At 36.8% G+C, this 18,795-nt stretch overlaps 2 protein-coding genes across 2 annotated transcripts in view; one reads left to right on the top strand and one right to left on the bottom strand.

Annotated features, from left to right (window-relative positions):
* LOC135147190 (uncharacterized) overlaps window positions 1-11,374 on the top strand; it is a 40,762-nt gene extending 29,388 nt beyond the window's left edge. The window contains exons 2-5 of the mRNA XM_064080043.1: window positions 7,639-7,896; window positions 10,883-10,950; window positions 11,116-11,248; window positions 11,331-11,374. Coding sequence (XP_063936113.1) covers window positions 7,639-7,896; window positions 10,883-10,950; window positions 11,116-11,248; window positions 11,331-11,374 — 503 coding nt within the window. The remainder of the gene's footprint in view (window positions 1-7,638; window positions 7,897-10,882; window positions 10,951-11,115; window positions 11,249-11,330) is intronic.
* Window positions 11,375-11,540: 166 nt separating this feature from the next.
* On the bottom strand, window positions 11,541-17,555 carry LOC108192785 (pheophorbide a oxygenase, chloroplastic). The gene is made up of 7 exons (XM_017359270.2): window positions 17,028-17,555; window positions 16,594-16,829; window positions 16,351-16,477; window positions 14,803-14,939; window positions 14,272-14,431; window positions 12,350-12,628; window positions 11,541-11,963 (listed from the first exon to the last, which is right to left on the bottom strand). The coding sequence occupies exons 1-7, from the start codon at window positions 17,427-17,429 to the stop codon at window positions 11,709-11,711; spliced, it is 1,596 nt and encodes a 531-aa protein (XP_017214759.1). The 5' UTR covers window positions 17,430-17,555; the 3' UTR covers window positions 11,541-11,708.
* Window positions 17,556-18,795: the final 1,240 nt, after the last annotated feature.

Below are 18,795 nucleotides of genomic sequence, written 5' to 3'. Positions count from 1 at the left end.
AACGTCATGGAGGCAAATCAAAGTCTGTTGCTCTAAAAGTTCAAGAGGAAGCTGCTAAAAGCAAGGGAAAAGCTCATGTCATAAAGTCTGACATTGAGTCATAAAACTCTGATGACTCAAACTCTGATGTTCCCTCAGACTCTGAAGAAAGTGATGATGAGATGATGCAGTTAGCAGCATTAATGGTGAAAAGCTTCAAGAAGTTGGCTTACAAAAAGTTCAACAAAGGCAAAAAAATTTCAAGGAAAGACAGAAACTCTGACAGAGTTTATGATAAGAAGAACTTCAGGAAGAATGAGGGCAAGGAAGGAAAAGCTGGAAAAGCTGACGAGTATACCTGTTTCAACTGTGGTGAAAAGGGTCACTTTGCATCTGAATGCAAGAAAGCCAAGAAAGAAAAGGAAAAAGCCTTTATCACCAAGAAAGGAAACTGGACAGATACATCTGATTCAGAGGAAGAAGTCAATTATGCTCTGATGGCAAACACTGACAACAACTCTGAATCTACTGCTAAGGTACCTCATTCTACTCTTGCCTTTGATACTGAAGATATAACTGAGTTAAGATTGTTTCTTAAAACTTTGCATATCAGCTTTAGAGATCAGACTTTAGAGAATGAAAGATTAAAATCTGAAACTCTAAGTGTAAAGAAAAGGAATGATTATCTAGAAAAAGAATTAGTTCAGATGTTAGAAGTTCAGAAAGAAAGAGATGATGCTGTCATTGTCAAAGATGAACTATTAAAGAGGTATGCATCTCTTCAATCAGAACTTGCTAAGGAAAGAGACATTATTAAGACATGGACTAATTCAGGCAAAACTACTCAGGATATCTTAGGTAGTGGAAACTGGAAAAAGGGACTAGGTTACACTGATAACTCAGAAGCTGAGTCATCAAAAACAGAGTTTGTTAAAACTCAAAAACCTAAGGTTAAACCTGTTAAATTTGTTGCTGAATCCTCTAAGTCTAAACAGAGTAGACCAAAATCAGAGATTAACAACAATTTAAAATCTGATAAGCCCAAACAGGTTAACATAGGACTGATGACTCAGAAACAGCTTAAACATAAGCTTAAAGAGGTAAAGTCTGATAACAAAGACAAGGAGCCTAGGAAAAATAGAAATGGCAAGGTTGGAATAGACAAGAGTAATAACTACATGCCTATTCCAAATGCACCTAGGAAGACATGCCATAACTGTGGAAATACTAATCATCTTGCTAATTTTTGCAGGAAGAACAAGGACATTAACTCCTTACCTACAAAGTCTGGAGTTAGAAAAAGTAGTATTAGATATAAACCACAAGATCCATGTTTTCATTGTGGTAGTTTATGGCATTCTATTTATACTTGCAAAGAATATCATAGTTTGTATTATGATTATTATCAATTGAAACCTTCTTTGAAAAAGGTTAATAAAAATTCTGCAAGTACAAAATCTGTTTCTAGTACAAACTCTGTTCCAAAGTCTGTTAGCTCAAACTCTGATAATAATAATTCCGCTGCAAAAGCTAACAAACTTAATAAGGCCAAGGGATCCAAGCAAGTCTGGGTCCTTAAAACTAACAATTAGTGGTCTTTGTGATTGCAGGGCAACAGGAAGAATATCCTAGTCTTAGACAGTGGATGTTCAGGACACATGACTGGAAATAAGGCCCTCCTGTCAGAGTTTGTGGAGAAAGCTGGCCCAAGTGTTTCTTATGGAGATGGCAACATAGGAAGGACTCTGGGATATGGCAACATCAATCTTGGAAATGTCATCATATCAAATGTAGCTCTTGTTCAAGGGCTAAAACACAATTTACTCTCTGTCAGTCAGATCTGTGACAGAGGATATCATGTTGATTTCTATGAAGAACACAGTGAGATATTAAGCAAGTCAACAGGCAAGGTGGCAGTGGTTGCTCACAGACATGGAAACATTTATGAAATCAATTTGCCTACAAACTCTGAAGGAAAAGCAATTTGCTTATCTACAAGAATCTCTGCAGAAGAAAGTTGGAAGTGGCATAAGAAGCTCTCACATCTCAATTTCAACTCCATAAATGAGCTTATAAAGAAAAAGCTTGTGAGAGGACTCCCTGAATCACTACTCACTTCAGATGGTCTATGTGATTCATGTCAAAAGGCCAAGCAGAGAAAAACATCCTTCAAGAGTAAGACTGAATTCTCAATAAAGAAGCAATATTATCTTCTACATGTTGATCTATTTGGACCAGTTAATGTACCATCCATTGCAAGGAAGAAATATGCTCTTGTCATTGTTGATGAGTATACCAGATACACTTGGGTATATTTTCTTCACTCCAAAGATGAAACAGCTTTGCATCTAATGGATCATGTGAAGCAACTGGACCATGGATCTGAAGACAAAGTAAAGATCATTAGAAGTGATAATGGAACTGAGTTCAGAAATTCAACAATGGAAGAGTTCTTCAAAGAAAGAGGTGTAGTGCAACAATTTTCTGCACCTGGAACACCACAGCAAAATGGTGTAGTTGAAAGGAAAAACAGGACTCTAGTAGAAGCTGCCAGAACTATGCTTGATGAGGATAAATTACCTACTTATTTCTGGGCAGAAGCTGTTCAAACAGCTTGTTTCACTCAAAATGCAAAACTGATTAATAAGCATGGCAAAACCCCATATGAGATGGTGAAGAAAAAGAAGCCAAATCTGAAGTACTTCCATATATTTGGGTGCAAATGCTTTGTATTGAAGACTCATCCAGAACAGCTTACCAAGTTTGATTTAAAAGCTGATGAAGGCATTTTTGTAGGTTATCCTCTGACAACAAAGGCCTTCAGAGTTTATAATCTAAGAACCAAAGTGATCATGGAATCCATACATGTGTCATTTGATGACAAGAGAATTATGGGTTTAGCAGACATGGATGATCATGAAGAACTGCATTTTGAAAATGAAGAAATATTCTCTGATTCGACAAACTCTGATGAACAGTCAAACTCTGACTGTGAGCAAAATACTGCAAACTCTGGTGAAAATTTACAAGTTCATAATGATGAAGCAAATGTTGAGGGGGAGCAACAGAATGTTTCAGACTCTACCCAAGACTCAAACTCATCAGAGAATGCTGACTCAAACTCATCAGAGAATACTGCTTCAAACTCTGATAGCACAAATTTAGGGGGAGCTACAGAGAATGATCAACAGAATCAAGAGAGCATGGATCAAGGGGGAGGATCCAATGATGAAAATGGCCAACTTCCACATGCTAGGAAGTGGACAAAATCTCATACACCTGATTTGATAATTGGAAATCCAGAAGCAGGTGTGCAAACAAGGACAGCTACAGCAAATGAGTGTTTACATCATTGCTTTCTGTCACAAACAGAACCTAAAAAGGTGGAGGAAGCTCTTCAAGATGCTGACTGGATTCAAGCAATGCAAGAAGAACTAAATGAGTTTGAGAGAAATAAAGTCTGGACCCTAGTACCAAGACCAAAAGATAGATCCATAGTTGGTACAAAATGGGTTTTCAGAAACAAAACAGATAGTGAAGGTGTCATTACAAGGAATAAAGCAAGACTTGTGGCAAAAGGGTACTCACAACAGGAAGGTATTGATTATGATGAGACATTTGCTCCAGTTGCAAGATTGGAGGCAATTAGAATCTTCCTAGCCTATGCTGCACACAAGAAATTCAAGGTATTTCAGATGGATGTCAAAAGTGCTTTTCTTAATGGGAAACTGGATGAAGAGGTATATGTTGAACAACCTCCAGGCTTTGTGGATCCAAAGCATCCAGACTATGTTTATAGATTGGACAAAGCACTTTATGGACTAAAGCAGGCTCCAAGGGCATGGTATGAAACTCTGGCTCAATTTCTTCTTGAAAGTGGATTTACTAGAGGTACCATAGATAAAACCCTGTTTTATTTGAATCATGGTAATAATCTGCTTTTAGTTCAAATCTATGTTGATGATATCATTTTTGGTTCCACTAATGCTAAACTCTGTCAAAGATTTGCCAAGCTCATGCAGTCTAGGTACCAAATGAGCATGATGGGGGAACTCAGTTATTTTCTGGGTTTACAAGTTAAACAGACTGAAGATGGGATCTTTATCAATCAAGCCAAGTATACCAGAAATCTCTTGAAGAAATTTGGTATGCAAGACAGTTCAGCTGCAACTACTCCTATGGCAACTGCAACCAAGCTAGACAAAGATGCTGGTGCATCAGTGGATATCACAAACTATAGAGGAATGATTGGATCTTTGCTTTATCTGACTGCAAGTAGACCAGACATAATGTATGCCACATGTCTATGTGCAAGATTTCAGGCAGATCCAAGAGAGCCTCATCTGATTGCAGTAAAGAGGATATTCAGATATCTCATTGGAACCACATCATTGGGATTATGGTATCCTAGAGAATCAGATTTTAGTCTAATTGGATACTCTGATGCAGATTTTGCAGGTTGCAAAATTGACAGGAAAAGCACAAGTGGGAGTTGTCAATTTCTGGGTGGAAGACTTGTTTCTTGGTACAGCAAGAAGCAAAAGTCAATTTCAACATCAACAGCAGAGTCAGAGTATATAGCTGCAGGCAGCTGCTGTGCTCAAATTCTTTGGATGAAAAATCAATTGTTGGACTATGGGTTATCCTTTTCTAAAATTCCTATTTATTGTGATAACCAAAGTGCTATTGCTATGACAGGAAACCCAGTTCAACATTCTCTGACAAAGCACATCAGTATAAGATATCATTTTATAAGGGAGCATGTGCTGGAAGGAACCATTGAACTTCACTTTTTCCCACAGAACAGCAGCTAGCAGACATATTCACCAAACCACTAAGTGAATCAACCTTTACTAGGCTGGTGAATGAGCTAGGAATGATATCAGGAACTGAGTAAACATAATGGTCAGATCTTTCAAGTTTAAATTGTCATATTACCATATGAATTGCTCACAAACTTGCCATGATAAACTCTGATTGTTAAACTCTGATGACATTCTTTGATGATATACTCTGTTTGTTATACTCTGATTGTCATTCTCTGACAATATTCTCTGATGTTTGTAAACTCTGAATCTTGATAAATAATCTCATTTTATTTCTCTGAGACAAATAACCTGTGAAGATACTATGAAGCATGATATGAATCAGTAATCATGAATCTCAGTTAAGTTCCTTAATCTTGATCTCAATTTTGTGCTACTATTTTACACTATATGCATGTTGACATCATTGAGACTCTATTACTTCACATATCTTAATTATAAGTGAGACTGATTAATTTGCATTTTCTCTCAGTAAATTAGACAGTGATTATAAACTCTGATGCTATACACACCCCTGAAAATAAGCATGGTACTCCTTTGAGATCTTAGATGTCTATATGACAGTGACTGGGAAGACCCAAACATTTGCTGGTATTAAGTAATTGCTAAGATTTTATAATCTATGGTGACCAGTCACAATCTCTGATTACTGGAGAAATACTGTTGCAAAATTATATTTAAAGGTCGTGATTCATTTACACTGAAAAGCGTCCTGCTGAAAAAAAAAAAAAAAAATCAGAGACTTATACAGCAGGATGTCTCTGATTATTTAAAGGACTCTCTGAATATTTAAAATCAGAGGGGGTTTAGTTTATTTTATATATTTCTTCATCAGAGTATGTCTGTTGTCTATATCTTGAGAGTTTAAATAAATTATTTTTGTCTACCTTATAATTACGAAATTGTGAAATTCTTTAGTCTCTGATTTAATATGTTAAATCACACACATTATTTCACAAGCACATTATTGAGCTATGGATTTTATGACAAACTCTGATTTTTTGATGAATTTTCTAAACATTATGTCTTATTCTGAGGTACTTAGAAATTTATTTTCTTTCTTTTAAATCTCAGACTTTAAAATTCGAGGGATTTGATCTTGATTGTTAAAATCTTGTACATTTCAGGAGTTAAATATTCAGAGAATGTGAAGAGAGTGTACCAAACGGCTGCATTGTTAGTGGGTTTACATGAAAAACATTTTAATAGGAGAACGTGTAATCAGCATTTATAACTGCACAAGTTTTACTGCGCTCATGATTACTATTTTCTTTTCTCCATGCCACTAACATTCATCTACCAGTTAAAATCTGACAGGTATCCAGCTGAACAAAAAGCCCAAGCGTGTACAGCTAAACAAAATCTGAAGAGTTTATCACATCAGATTTTATTGCTTATTATTCACTTATACACTTCATCTTTACACATACTCTCTCAACAAACTCTTACGCTTTTCTCTCTGCAATTCAAATCTTCTCTTACACACCTTCTCAAACACCTTCCTTCACAAACTCTGCTCTAATGGCCACTACAGCGTTTACCTATGCAGGTGTGGAATTTGTACCAAACAACCACGCAGCCATTCTTGACACCACTGATGTTCCAAGGGACTATCATCCCATCCAGCAATTCTTGGCACAGAGTGCCCTGGCCACTGCCCTTACAGCTCCTGCCAGACTCTCTGGAAGCCAAATCATCACTTTCTGGAGAACAGGGCATTATGACAATGGTGGTGCATCTGGATCACCATCCATTGTATTTGAATATGATGGAGCGGAATATGCTGTCACTCCAGCCACCGTCCGAGCAGCACTCAACCTCCCAGAGAGTGCTGCTTACATTACAAATGGAGATGCCAACCTCAGAACCATGATGACTGATTTGGGCTACTACGATTCTCTTGATAAATTGGGTCAATTAAAGCGTCCAGGACTCAGGAAGGAGTGGAGCTTTTTCTTCGACTGCATTACCAGGGCTTTCCAGAAGAAAAGCACCAACTGGGATGCCATACCCATGGATATGCTGCAAATTGGGTATTCTCTGATCTATTGTACTAATTTCGATTTTGGTAGATTAGTTATTAGAAATATTGGTGAAAGAATGTATGAAAATCGTCAGATTATATATTTTTCACGCTTTTGCCAATTGCTGTTTAATGCCACTGTTGGAGAAGTGGCTTTTGATGCTGCAGATGAGATCAAACCTTTTAAACTTCATAAAAGGGTTTTCAAAGATCTCATATCTAAAGATGAGAAGAGACCAGTTCTCAGGCCTCTACAAATTCCAGCTCCATTAAGAGCTAGGCTGAATCTACCCCAACCACAACATCCAGTCTCTCCTACAGCCACCAGACAACCCAGATCATCAACACCAAAAACATCAAGGGCTACAAAGTCTGATGCAGCCCCTTCTACTATGAAGACCAGAACCTCTGTTGCTACACAAGTTCTGAAGACAAAGTCAACAAACTCTGATAGGCCAACAAACTCTGATACAGTTCCTACTGTAAACTCTGAGACAGTCTCTAAGACTTTAAACACTGAAGCTGCTTCTCCACCAAAGCAGAAAAGAAGGAGACTTGTTGCAGCTTATGAATATGATGATCTTGAACCCTCTCCTGCAACAAACTCTGAACCTATTCAGGCTAGCCCAAAGTCCAAAACAGTCAGATTTAAAGCAAGGGCAAACAAGCCTAAGAGGGCAAAGGTTCCAATTACTGAAATCACATATTTCACTCTTGAGGAAGAGCAAGCACCATCCACTTCACTTACTGATCTATCTCAAGCTCTGATGGTGCATCCTCTTCAAGCTGTTCCACTCTCAACTGCTACAGCATCTTCTACTTCATCTGAAGTAGATGAGGAAATAATTTGCAAGGAACAAGCTACAGCTGAAGCTGAGACAGCAGTGTCTGATTCTCACATTCCAATATCTGATCATGGACCCTCCACTCCAATTCCTCACTCTCCATTGAAGTTTCCTGAGGGTGCCATTATTCATGATACAGCTCCAGAAAACTACAAGTCAGATGCTGTAATTGAAGAATCTGACAAAGTAGCATTGGAAGCATTGCAGTCCCTAGCTAAGGATGGTGAAGAGCCTAGCAAATCAAAATCTGAAGATCAAGAAAAATCTGTTCCAGATTTTGTTAAAAATGCTGTTGATCCTGCATCTGATGATGATGAGGATGATGAAAGTGATGATGATGACAATGAGGATGAAGTCCCCATGTCTCTTCAACAACAGAAATGGGAGTCTACCAGCCAATATAATGCCAGGCTGCAAACTCTGAAGCCAAACTCTGAGCCTCTTCCCAGGGATCTTCAGGTTGATCCACCAAATGAAGTATGGGATAAACTCTGGCTGAGCCACCAGCATTCTCTGGAGCCAGCAAAGGCTGAAGAATTCTTATCCATGGCAGAGAATAAGATTACAAACTCTGATGTTATGTCAAGCCTCAAAGCTACAGTTCTATATCTAAAGACATTTCATACTGCTCATGCTCAGACATCTAAGTCAGTAGATGGTCTCAGAACAGAGGTAGCCAATTTTAAAGAAACTCAGAATATGGACAAGAAAAGGCACTTGCTACCTCTGAAGGAAGACATGAAGAAGCTGGTGTCTGCCAATCAATCTCTGGAACAGAGGATGTCAAACATGGAGTCTACTCAAGAGGCAATGTCCAAACAGCTTGAAGCCATCCAATCTTCACTTTCTCTGATAACTTCAATACTGATTCCTGATAAGGATGATGTCAAAAAGGGGGAGAGAGTAGCTAATGTCAAATGCAAGACTACTTCTCAAACTCTGAAGAGAAAGAAAAATGATGATGATGATGATGTGGATGACTTCACAAAGAACAAAAGATTTCAAGCTGCCACTGGTGGAAGAGTTTCAAACTCTGACAGTCAAAAATAGTCTAAGCAAAGCTCAAAGTCTGCTCCAGTTCCAACTCACAATGTCACATCTGGATCAAAGCAAAGACCAGTGGCTGGATCAGATAAACCAATGACTGATGAAGAGTATGCTAGATTGTTATTTGAACAAGAAAATCCAGAAGCCAAATTGGATTTGGAGTTGATTGCTGCAGAGGAAGCAGAACTGAAGAAAGAACATGTTGAAGCTATAACCTCAGGAAAAATCCAGAAACCTGCAAAATCAACTGCCAGACCAAAGGAAAAAGGGATACTGATCAAGGAAGCTACTGTTGCTGATCAGAGTTTACCAGTCAAAAAGATATACTCTGAAGATGAGTATACATCCAAGGGAAAAAGCAAAGTAGATGAACACCTAGAAAAAGGGTTGACTCAGAAGAAGCCTACAACCTCTGACAAAGATCAAGTTGTAAAGGGAAAGAAATCAGAAGCTGCAATCTCTGACAAAGCTCATGTTGCAGAATCACAACAAGAAAAATTAACCTCTGACACAGCTCAAGTTAATAAGGAAACAAAGAAAGACACAACATCTGACAAGGCTCAAGCTGTGTTCAAACCAACAACAACTCCATTGCCAGGATTTGCAAAACCAAGTCTGATGACTGAGATAAATTTTGACAAGGGCTCAATTCAACCAATCTCTCATCGAAAAGCAGGAAGAGATAAAGGAGGACTAGGATCTAAATATGAAAAATTTGATCAGAGTATAGGATCAATGTCAACAGACCCCTCATCTCTCTGTGCACCCAAGACTGGAGCATTGCAAGAAAGAATGGACAAACTGGATTCAGTCCAACTGGTGAAAAATGACAGAGGTGATAACATTCTTATCTACTTCATGTCTGATGGAACAGTGTTTAGGGTTATTGAAGCTGATCTCTATGCTAAACACTGGGAGGAATTGAGATATGTCTCACACATATTTCCAGTGAAGAACAAGTCATGTCAACACATCTCAAATCTGCTCAAAGATCAAATCAGAAGAAAGATGGGTATAACAGGAAACAAGAATGCTGGACCTTTTGTTCCTAAGTACTTCAATCATCAAGGACAGCTAGTTGAGATGAAGAAGAATTCAGCAAAAATAGAAACAATAGCTGGAATCAGTACTCTGAGTTTCAATGAAGAGTCTGATAAAGGTTATTACATCAGGCTGGATAAAGACATGAGAAGAAACAAGATCTATGATCTCAGAGCTGCAATTTATCAAACTGGAGTTTCAGATCCAGAACTAAGGGAGATCAAGAGACAGATGATCACAGCACTTACAGAAGCTGAAAGGGAACTCCTCAGAGAGTACTTAAAGACAGCCAATGGTGTCTATGAAGCTAAGGAGTAAAACTATCTGTAAGGTTTAAAAGTTTTCTGTTATGTAGCTAAACTTTGTTGCATTTGACTTATTTGTTTTGACATCATCAATTATCTGTTAACTTGCACATAACATATTTATGCACAAGTTGGGGGAGATTGTTAGATATAATTGATGATTACTAATGTTCTTAAAGTTTGTTTTAGAACAGGAGTGATCAGAGTTTAAGCTGGAGTCTGATCAGAGTTTGATAAAGTCTGATCAGAGTTTACATAGTCAAGACTCGTCAGAGTTTACACGTGGAAAGAGCTCAGAAGCGGATATACTTCAAGGAAGGATAGAAGCGGAGGAGTGATTTGCTGACTATGGAAACTAAACAGAAAACAGTAGCAATCTTTGATTGATAGAATACATAGCTGATTTATAGGATATCAAATCAGAGATTGATTTTGTAACTGTGTCTATATAAACACAGATTAGGGTTACTCTATAGGAGTCGAGTTATCGAGTATATTTTACAGAACCCTAGCAGCTCTTAGTGATAATATATAAATCACTGAGAGAGTTTTTGTAACCATTCAAGCTTTGTGAATAAGAGTTTACTGCTTTCAATCTCTTATATTGTCATACTGTGTTATTGATTGTGATCACTATATCAACTTATATAGTGAGTTTATAGGACCCAACACAATACAAGTTAGTGATACTCTCAGTGCAATTTAGTGATATTCTCTTTAGGATTTAGTGATCTGTGTTGCAGGAATTAGTGAAAATTTAATCTCCAGATATGTTCCAGCTTAAAATCTTTAGATCTGTTCATATTTTCGATTCAGATGGTGGTGATAGTGGTGGAGATGGTGGAGGTGAAGGTGGAGATGGAGGAAGGATGATTGTAGCGGAGGTTTGAGCGGCTTGAAGTGGGGGTTGGAGCATTGCCGGAATAGTGGCGGCTCCGCGTTTGAAGTTGAGTCGAGTGGAGAAAGATGTATGAACGTGGTTGAAGGAGGTTGAAGCAGCGATTAAGATGGGGCTGGTGAAGATGGAGGTGTGGAGGTTGTGTTGTTAGAGAAATAATGGAGGTGGAGGTGGAGATGGAGGTGGTGGTTATGGAGGGGGCGGGCGGCATAGAGATGGTAGTGGTCATGAAGGAGGCGACGACGGAGGTGGTGGTAGTGGAGGTGGGGTTGGTGAAGATGGAGGTGGGTTTGGTGAAGATGGAGGTGGAGATGGGGTTGTTTAAGAATTTAGTGGTATGCGCTTTAGGATTTAGTGATATTTCAGATTGGTTTTTAGTTTCTAGGATAGGGAGGTTTCTATTGGAGTAAAACTCTATATATATATATTCAAGTTAAGCAATCAGCCTTGCCTCAGCATCTTATAACAATCTTATTTAATAAATCAGACTATTGTATGGATTGAAGTTTCTACTTTAGATTTTTGGTTCCTTGAGTAAATATTATTATCAACGGATGCAACTATCTGCCAACTGTATACAAATAATAAATAGAATTCCTATATGGTACATATACAAGTTTCTGCTTTGTGTTTGGTTAGCATGCAAGATGTCAAGTTACAGAACCCTTGTGATATCTGTCTTCTAGTTGCTGTATTCTAAAGCTGCCAGATATATACTCTCTCTTACTGCCACCCTTCTCAGATTCAATCAATTTCAGCGTGGACGTAGTCCACATATACAAAATTCTTTTGGAGATCATTTATTATGTAAGCTAGAATGGTGCTGATAATCGCACTTCCAGCCAATATGATTCGGAACTTCATGTCTGATGGAACACCCGCAGTGGCAGCAAAGGCGACAGATGCACCAATTAGGAACTTCTGCAGTGTCTGGAAACTTGTGTATGCTTTTCTACATGATTCACATTTCAATGTGTGCTGCTCCAACCTATCCAACATCTGTAAAACACAAATACATTGATAGATTAAGCAAACATTTCTGTACAAGGCATAGTTCAAAATTTTACTGGCTCTCCCATAGGATGAACACAAATCATTAGATAATAAATATCAAGTATCCCTGGTGGCTAAACAGATTCCTAAATTCCTAATACTCATCTCAACCAAGTCACACACACATTCATGCTCATCTATCGTACCCTTCCCTCCCTTCCACACATTCATGCTGATCTCAACCAAGTCACACGCACATCAGTTTTTCTTCTTCTCTTTGTTTTGATTACAAATCCTTGTACTTTTAAAGTCCACATAAAAGCAACAAGTTTGTGCTTCTAAGTGCTCAAGAAATCAAGTTTAACCCATGTCAAATAATTTAGATGTAGTACCTGTCGTTTGGACAAAACTGTAGATGGCAAGGACTGAAGATTGGGAACACCAAACCATTCGGGTTGGCTGTTGCCATGCCGTCTAAGCCAATTTCTGAATGCCAGGACCAAACGATCAGCTTGCGTTGGTGTAAAAGTAATACTTGTGTACTCCTTGTTGACATCAGTAGAACTCTCCATTGACTTTGAAAGGAACACTTTCTCTTGACCCTGAAGCACAATCATGTCCCCGTCGTATACCTTGTTCGATGTCCAATGCTCATGCCATCTAGGAACAACCTATTAAATGTGAAAAAATGTTAATATTGTTAGCTTAAGTTCTATAATCTGTAAGGTTCCTTAATTTTCTTTACGAATAAAGCATGATGCCGAATAGTCTAGAGATCTCGTTCGTATAACATAATCCCAAATATTCATCTGATTTCACTTGCCTAGATTTTCAACCCTGTAACCCGTGGAAGGATATACTTGACATTAGATGAATGACTGCTAAAAGGTCAACTATTAATACATCTTTAATTTTGATAAAATATTGTATAGCACCATCATGCTTCTCTCACATCTCTGGTGATATATTTTTCATTTTCTGTGAGCTATATATTGAACAAAATTATTTATGTGATATAGGTGGAATGTTCACATCTATTTGATGCTTTGTTTATTTGTATAGTGTAGGTATTTAAAATTGACACTTACATGTTCTGTTTATAACATTTTCATGATGAAGCTACAACTCGGCAATGTAGTTCTGTTGGTTTGCTCCTACAGGAATATATTAAAGCCTCATCTTACCCTAAATTATTAATAACGAGTTTCTTGGTTTCTTTCACATTACCAATTTCCACTTCTATTTTTGTGTTACCATTAAGCTTCTAAAAATCGTTACAACTACCTGACTGTGCCCCTACGACTAAAGTGCAGTGTTTTCCACAGGTTTTTAGAGTCGGGTTCCCATACTGTTTGGAGGGTGGGGGAGATAGATGCCAACTCCTAAACCTAACTCGATATAATTGTGTAATAAGCCAAAAGTTGGCTTAAAGTTAGAAATAAGCCAGAAACTGACTTAAAGCGAGAAGTTAGTTTGAGGTACTTTTTTCAGTGAGTTATTTTATATTATTTTTGATAAAAATTATCCATAAGTTATAAGTTACCCATTAAACCACTCTTATTTTTATTACTATATTTTTAATTTATTTATTTTTCCAGAATATATATTTTTAATTTTTAATAACTCATAAGTCATTAATAAGTCAAAATTACCCAAACAGACATTTTAAGCTCCCAGCTTATCACATGAAGTCAGGTTAAGTCATTAGTTACACTTTTAAACTCAGTCAAACAAGCTCTAACAAACTAAAGGCTGATCAAAGTAAGGTTTCAGAGATTAATTTAAAAAACAAATGTATGTCTACATTAGGAATGTGAAATATAAGAAAAGAGGGCTTCTTTTATGGATTTTAATGTGAAAATTTTCCAGGTGTAAATGTCTTGTAATGTCCATGCGGTATCTAGTTTGTCCTCCTGAAATTGAGGCGTAGTCATGTACTTTCATCAGGCATCATTTATCTAATAGCTATTAATGGATGTCTGGATTACCAAGTTCAGCAATTAAATAATTGACCCCAGTTAAACTTTGTGAGTTTGTCATCCCACTTTTGAATTATTATTAGGAGTTCACTGGTTTCAAGCCATAAAACAAAAAAAGTATAAATTACAAAAAACAAGTTCATCTTATTTTATATGATCTTGTTGCTTAGGTGTTGAATATATTGATGTCCCTTTCTCCAGTACTTTATATATTCTTTTTCCCTAAAAACTTCATCCAAACTAGCAACTTATAACATGCAATATGCCAGGTACATCCCAATGGAATATATATAAAATTTAGCTCGAGATATGGATAAAGAAGAAAGATACTGTACCTGCCACCAGGCAGGCCCGGGCATTGTTAACTGAAAGAAGTTTCGAGCACTGCACACTATGGAACGGGTCTTCCCAGGCGCCATTGGTACATTGAAGGAGCAAATCCATATTACCCATTTTTGATCACCAACAATAGGAAGTTTAGTGTCGATCTCAATTCTATAAGAAAAAAATGTTTAGAATGAGGCTCTGATTTAGTGAATAATAATTAACTTCATGTTCGCACAAATTAAAGAAGCGTACACAAACATTATCCGACAGTTATCTATCAATATTGTCAAGTAAAATACCGTGACAGATAATGGCGTATACCTAAAAAGAATTACTCTTGTGAATTACAAAACAAATTTAAGTAAGAATTAAATTTTTTAAGGTAAGCCAAATGGGCATGCTATCAAATGCATCTGGAAAACAGTGATAACTACCCCATCAGATGCTTAATGAAGTACACTAGTAACCGTGAAATATAATTTATCTGGAAGAAGACTAAAATCTACAAAGGTTGAAGTACTAAAAAGATAAGAGCATACTTATTTATATAATAACAAGGGGCGATAAATTCCGCACTGATTCGTGGATTCCCATCATTTGCTCCGGCAAAGCCCCAGTGACCAGAGGAATCCATTTTAAATGGCAATGGTTTGGCTCTATCCCTCCTTCCCGTAACCTGTTGTCAATAAAAGAGATCTTTTAAATACTTGGCATAGCAAAAGCCTTTCAACAGCAATTCAACAAAACAAATCATTAATCAATTCCATTAGAATATAAATTTTGCTCGTATGGGAGGTACATTGTGGTATATACCATAATTGCCTCGAGTTAACCTCTGAATTATGAGCTTTCAAAAACCTCAAACTGATATAACATAAAGTTCATTTTATTTATAGGGTAAAAGTATCCACACAGGTACATTCAGTCTTGTACTGCATTCTTTTCCTAGGTGTAAAATACAAAATTAGATTGGATTCAATTTATCAAAAGGAAGGTGTATGAATTAGAAATGATGGAATAATCATACAACAAAATGTAAAACAGGGTAGCACATATAGAACTTTCACTGAGATCATGCTTACCTGAGTTTTCTCAACTCAAGTCAAATCATGAAACTAGTATACAAGTAAGAATGTTGGATGCAGCAAGTAATAAGTAAGATACACAGCCAAGTTTAAGTACATATAGGCATTTATCTTTTACAGCATTTACCAGGACATTACAAGAAATTATTATCAAAGTTTGCATGGATGCACATAACAGAGGTGCAATACTTCAGAGACCCCATAGAAGTTTCCTAAAACAGGATATACAAAAAGCACCAGAATACTTGTTCACCCTGCGAATTTACACTAAACTTTCCTCCTCATTGTGATTTAAAGGTATCATTTATCACTAATTTGGCTCACCAAACAAAATTTCAAGAAAATAGCCTACTTTTTACTTTGTCCTACTATGGCCAGTGACTTTCTATGATATGATGTTGATATACGCAGGTTAATGAAGCACTCCCAGTTAAAGAAATTAGATAACAATTTATATGCCCCAAAACCTGATTGCTATAACTTATAGGTCAAGTTAAGGCACAAACATGTATTTTAGTGCATTTGGTATGGTTTCAAGGATCTCCAACACCTAAAACTAAACCTGTATAAAAATTTAATTAATTAAGCTCTACTACATGAACAGAGGGACCTCAGTATTAGGCTGTCTGCTATCAGTATATAGGCATTATTATGTGTGAATGGCACACACAACAATACAACACTTGCCATCATGTTTTGAGAGTGTAATTGTGAATATTGCAAATAATTAATGCATGTGAACTAAAAGTCCATTCTCTAATATCTGGTTACTGGGTGGGTGCATATCATATAATAATAGTGAAGAGATAGTTACCTGTTTGACAGTTATGATTTATGTTTTTATTCATTACTTGCTTTAAACTATTCAAGTTAAAGCATAACACCAATTAAGTAATGCATATTTGTCCCCACTCTCCATGCATTAATGTAATAATATTAAATAAATCTGATCTCTCAACAAGTATATTCACACTTGAAAATAGAATCATATAATTTGTTGACCTTGTGATGAGCAAAATCGATGTGGGAAGGATCTGAAACATTCTCCATGAGGGTATCATAGCCATAAAACAAATCACGCTGGATTGTGACAGTTGAGAACTCTGGTTTATCAAAGTCAGCAGGCAACCTAATAAACAATTCCAATGCAGCCAACAGCACATGAATAAAATGCAGTATACCATACTTTAACCAAACATATCATTATTGAATAAAATACAAAACAAAAATCACTAGAATGCTTACAATGGAGGTTTGGTGGCATTAGCTCTTTCCCACCCTTTTTCATCAGGCCACACAAAGAGCAAACCTTGAGATACCATGGTTGGAAACCTGGTGGCACAAGCCTTGGGTGACCCAACAGCTCGAGCTTCCGGTCCCTCAGAAGATGCCTGAGGGATCCTCGTACAAGACCCGGAACCATTAAAAGACCAACCATGGTATGAACATTGCAGATCACCATTCTCATCTATCCTTCCTTCCTACACAATACCCCAAAATTACGGAAACAAATCAAATCCCATAAGCAATATAAACATGACTCTGCAGTGGATACAAGATTGAATCTTTACTTAAACTTGCAAGACCATCAATTAACTTTGAGGAAATACACTTAAATATAAAATATAAAATATATATATATATTGTAAGATTGAATTTTAGTAAAAATTGCAACATACAGATAAAGGGGCAAGGCGATGAGGACACTTGTCATCGAAAACAACCCACTGAGAAGCCGAATTATCAAACCAAATAACAAGATCACGGTTGAGCAGCTGAAAAGGGGTAGCTCTAGAAGGATCTAGATCTTCAATGAGTGAAACAGGGTACCAATGATCTCTCCAGGAAAATTTAGTATCAGCTGTTTGAGCTTCTTCTTTAGTGTCTTGGGGGGGATTTGTTGTTGATGAAGACGAAGATGAAGATGTTGTAGGAGAAGCTACTCTAAGTGGGGTGGAGATGGATTTTGTTTGAGCCTTTTTGTTCGAGAAAGTTGGCAGACAAGAGGGATTTGGCTGGGAGATTGAAGAGGAAGATGGGGTTGAGAAGAGTGATGATATCGACAATGGTGATGATGCCATGAATGAGTTGAGAGTCTGTATAGCTCAGGGTAGCTGTGTATACATATCGATTGTAGGTTGCGTGCAAGTCTTTAGCTGATTTATTGGTCAGTGTGGAAGCATCGCCTATTTCGGACCCCCTGTGTTTTGCCACGTATGCTTCTGAATCTTTGTCGTTAAATAACACGTTTTTCCCAAAATTTGGCAATATCAGATACGACCCGAACCCGACCCAAATCCATAATCCGATTTACTGAGACAAAACCCGAAAGTAACCCGAAAATCATCCGTTTTGACACGAAACGGACCCGACATGACCCGAAATTTTAATTTCGTTTTTATTAACTTCAATTTTCAGTTTTATTCAATTTTAAGTGATTTTAGCTTAACCCGAAATCGACTCGAAATTGACCCGATTGCTGACACGAACACGACCCGTTACCCGAAACTGCCACCCCTTATGCTCCTACGGTCCTCTTGTACATTTTAGCTTTTACCCGGTCGACTCAAATTTACATGTATCATATAATTAAAAAAATATATTAAAAATTATATCATTGGAAATTATATTTTGTCTATTTTAATATGCAACTTTCAGATTTAAAAAATAATAAATAGATAATTTGTAATGTTTAGTCAAAAATTGGTCAATTTGATTACTCGAAAATCAAAATGAACATAATAATTATGATGGAGATTAACGACCCGACAGCAGGTTTATATGTTTAACTTATTCATTATAAGTTTAACATAATAACTAACAAATCAAATGAGTTTATTATATATTTTTGGATATGGAAGTCGATTTTGAAATTTAAAAAAATAAAACACTTTAATTTTATGTAAATAGATCGGATCAAAATAAAGAACTCAGTCAAAGATAAACACAATATACAAGACTTGTATAAGATCATAAATGAAGAAACAAGATATTAGACCTAGAAAAATAATAATATTTTATTTTCTAGGAGGTTAGGTAAAACTTGGAGTACATAATCAAGTTGTGACAATTTTTTAAAATTCTAGTATTTTTAGATTTCTTGAAAGCAAATAGTGCTAAAAAATATGCAGCTGTGTATTTGTAAATATATAACATATTCTTTTAATAGATATTATCTCGGTTGGAAAAACAATACTCACTAGATTTTAAAGTTATACATTCTCTTGATTGCAAAATTCTAAATCCTAACCCCAATTAGACAATGAAATTATGTCTGCTTGCGATAACCTCAGACCAATTAATCGAATATTGATTAATATGTAATCGATCAAACACTACTCGAAAGCGGCTCTCCCGCTCAGAAATGAAATGGTCCAAATGTTCCTTGAGATTATTGCTCCCGTTGGACCATTTGTATCTATATGCATCAGGATCCTGATTCGTGGA

This window comes from Daucus carota, chromosome 6 (assembly GCF_001625215.2).
Source record: "Daucus carota subsp. sativus chromosome 6, DH1 v3.0, whole genome shotgun sequence".
Taxonomy (NCBI): Eukaryota; Viridiplantae; Streptophyta; class Magnoliopsida; order Apiales; family Apiaceae; genus Daucus; species Daucus carota.
This window is presented reverse-complemented; position numbering and strand designations above follow the sequence as displayed.

Excerpts from the sequence above, each read along its gene's own strand:
- LOC108192785 (XM_017359270.2), bottom strand. The coding sequence starts at position 17,429 with ATGGCATCATCACCATTGTCGATATCATCACTCTTCTCAACCCCATCT. Across the intron at positions 16,478-16,593 it reads AATGCCACCAAACCTCCATT|GTTGCCTGCTGACTTTGATA; the intron begins GTAAGCATTCTA and ends ATTGTTTATTAG. Across the intron at positions 14,432-14,802 it reads CCTTGTTATTATATAAATAA|AATTGAGATCGACACTAAAC; the intron begins GTATGCTCTTAT and ends TTTTTCTTATAG.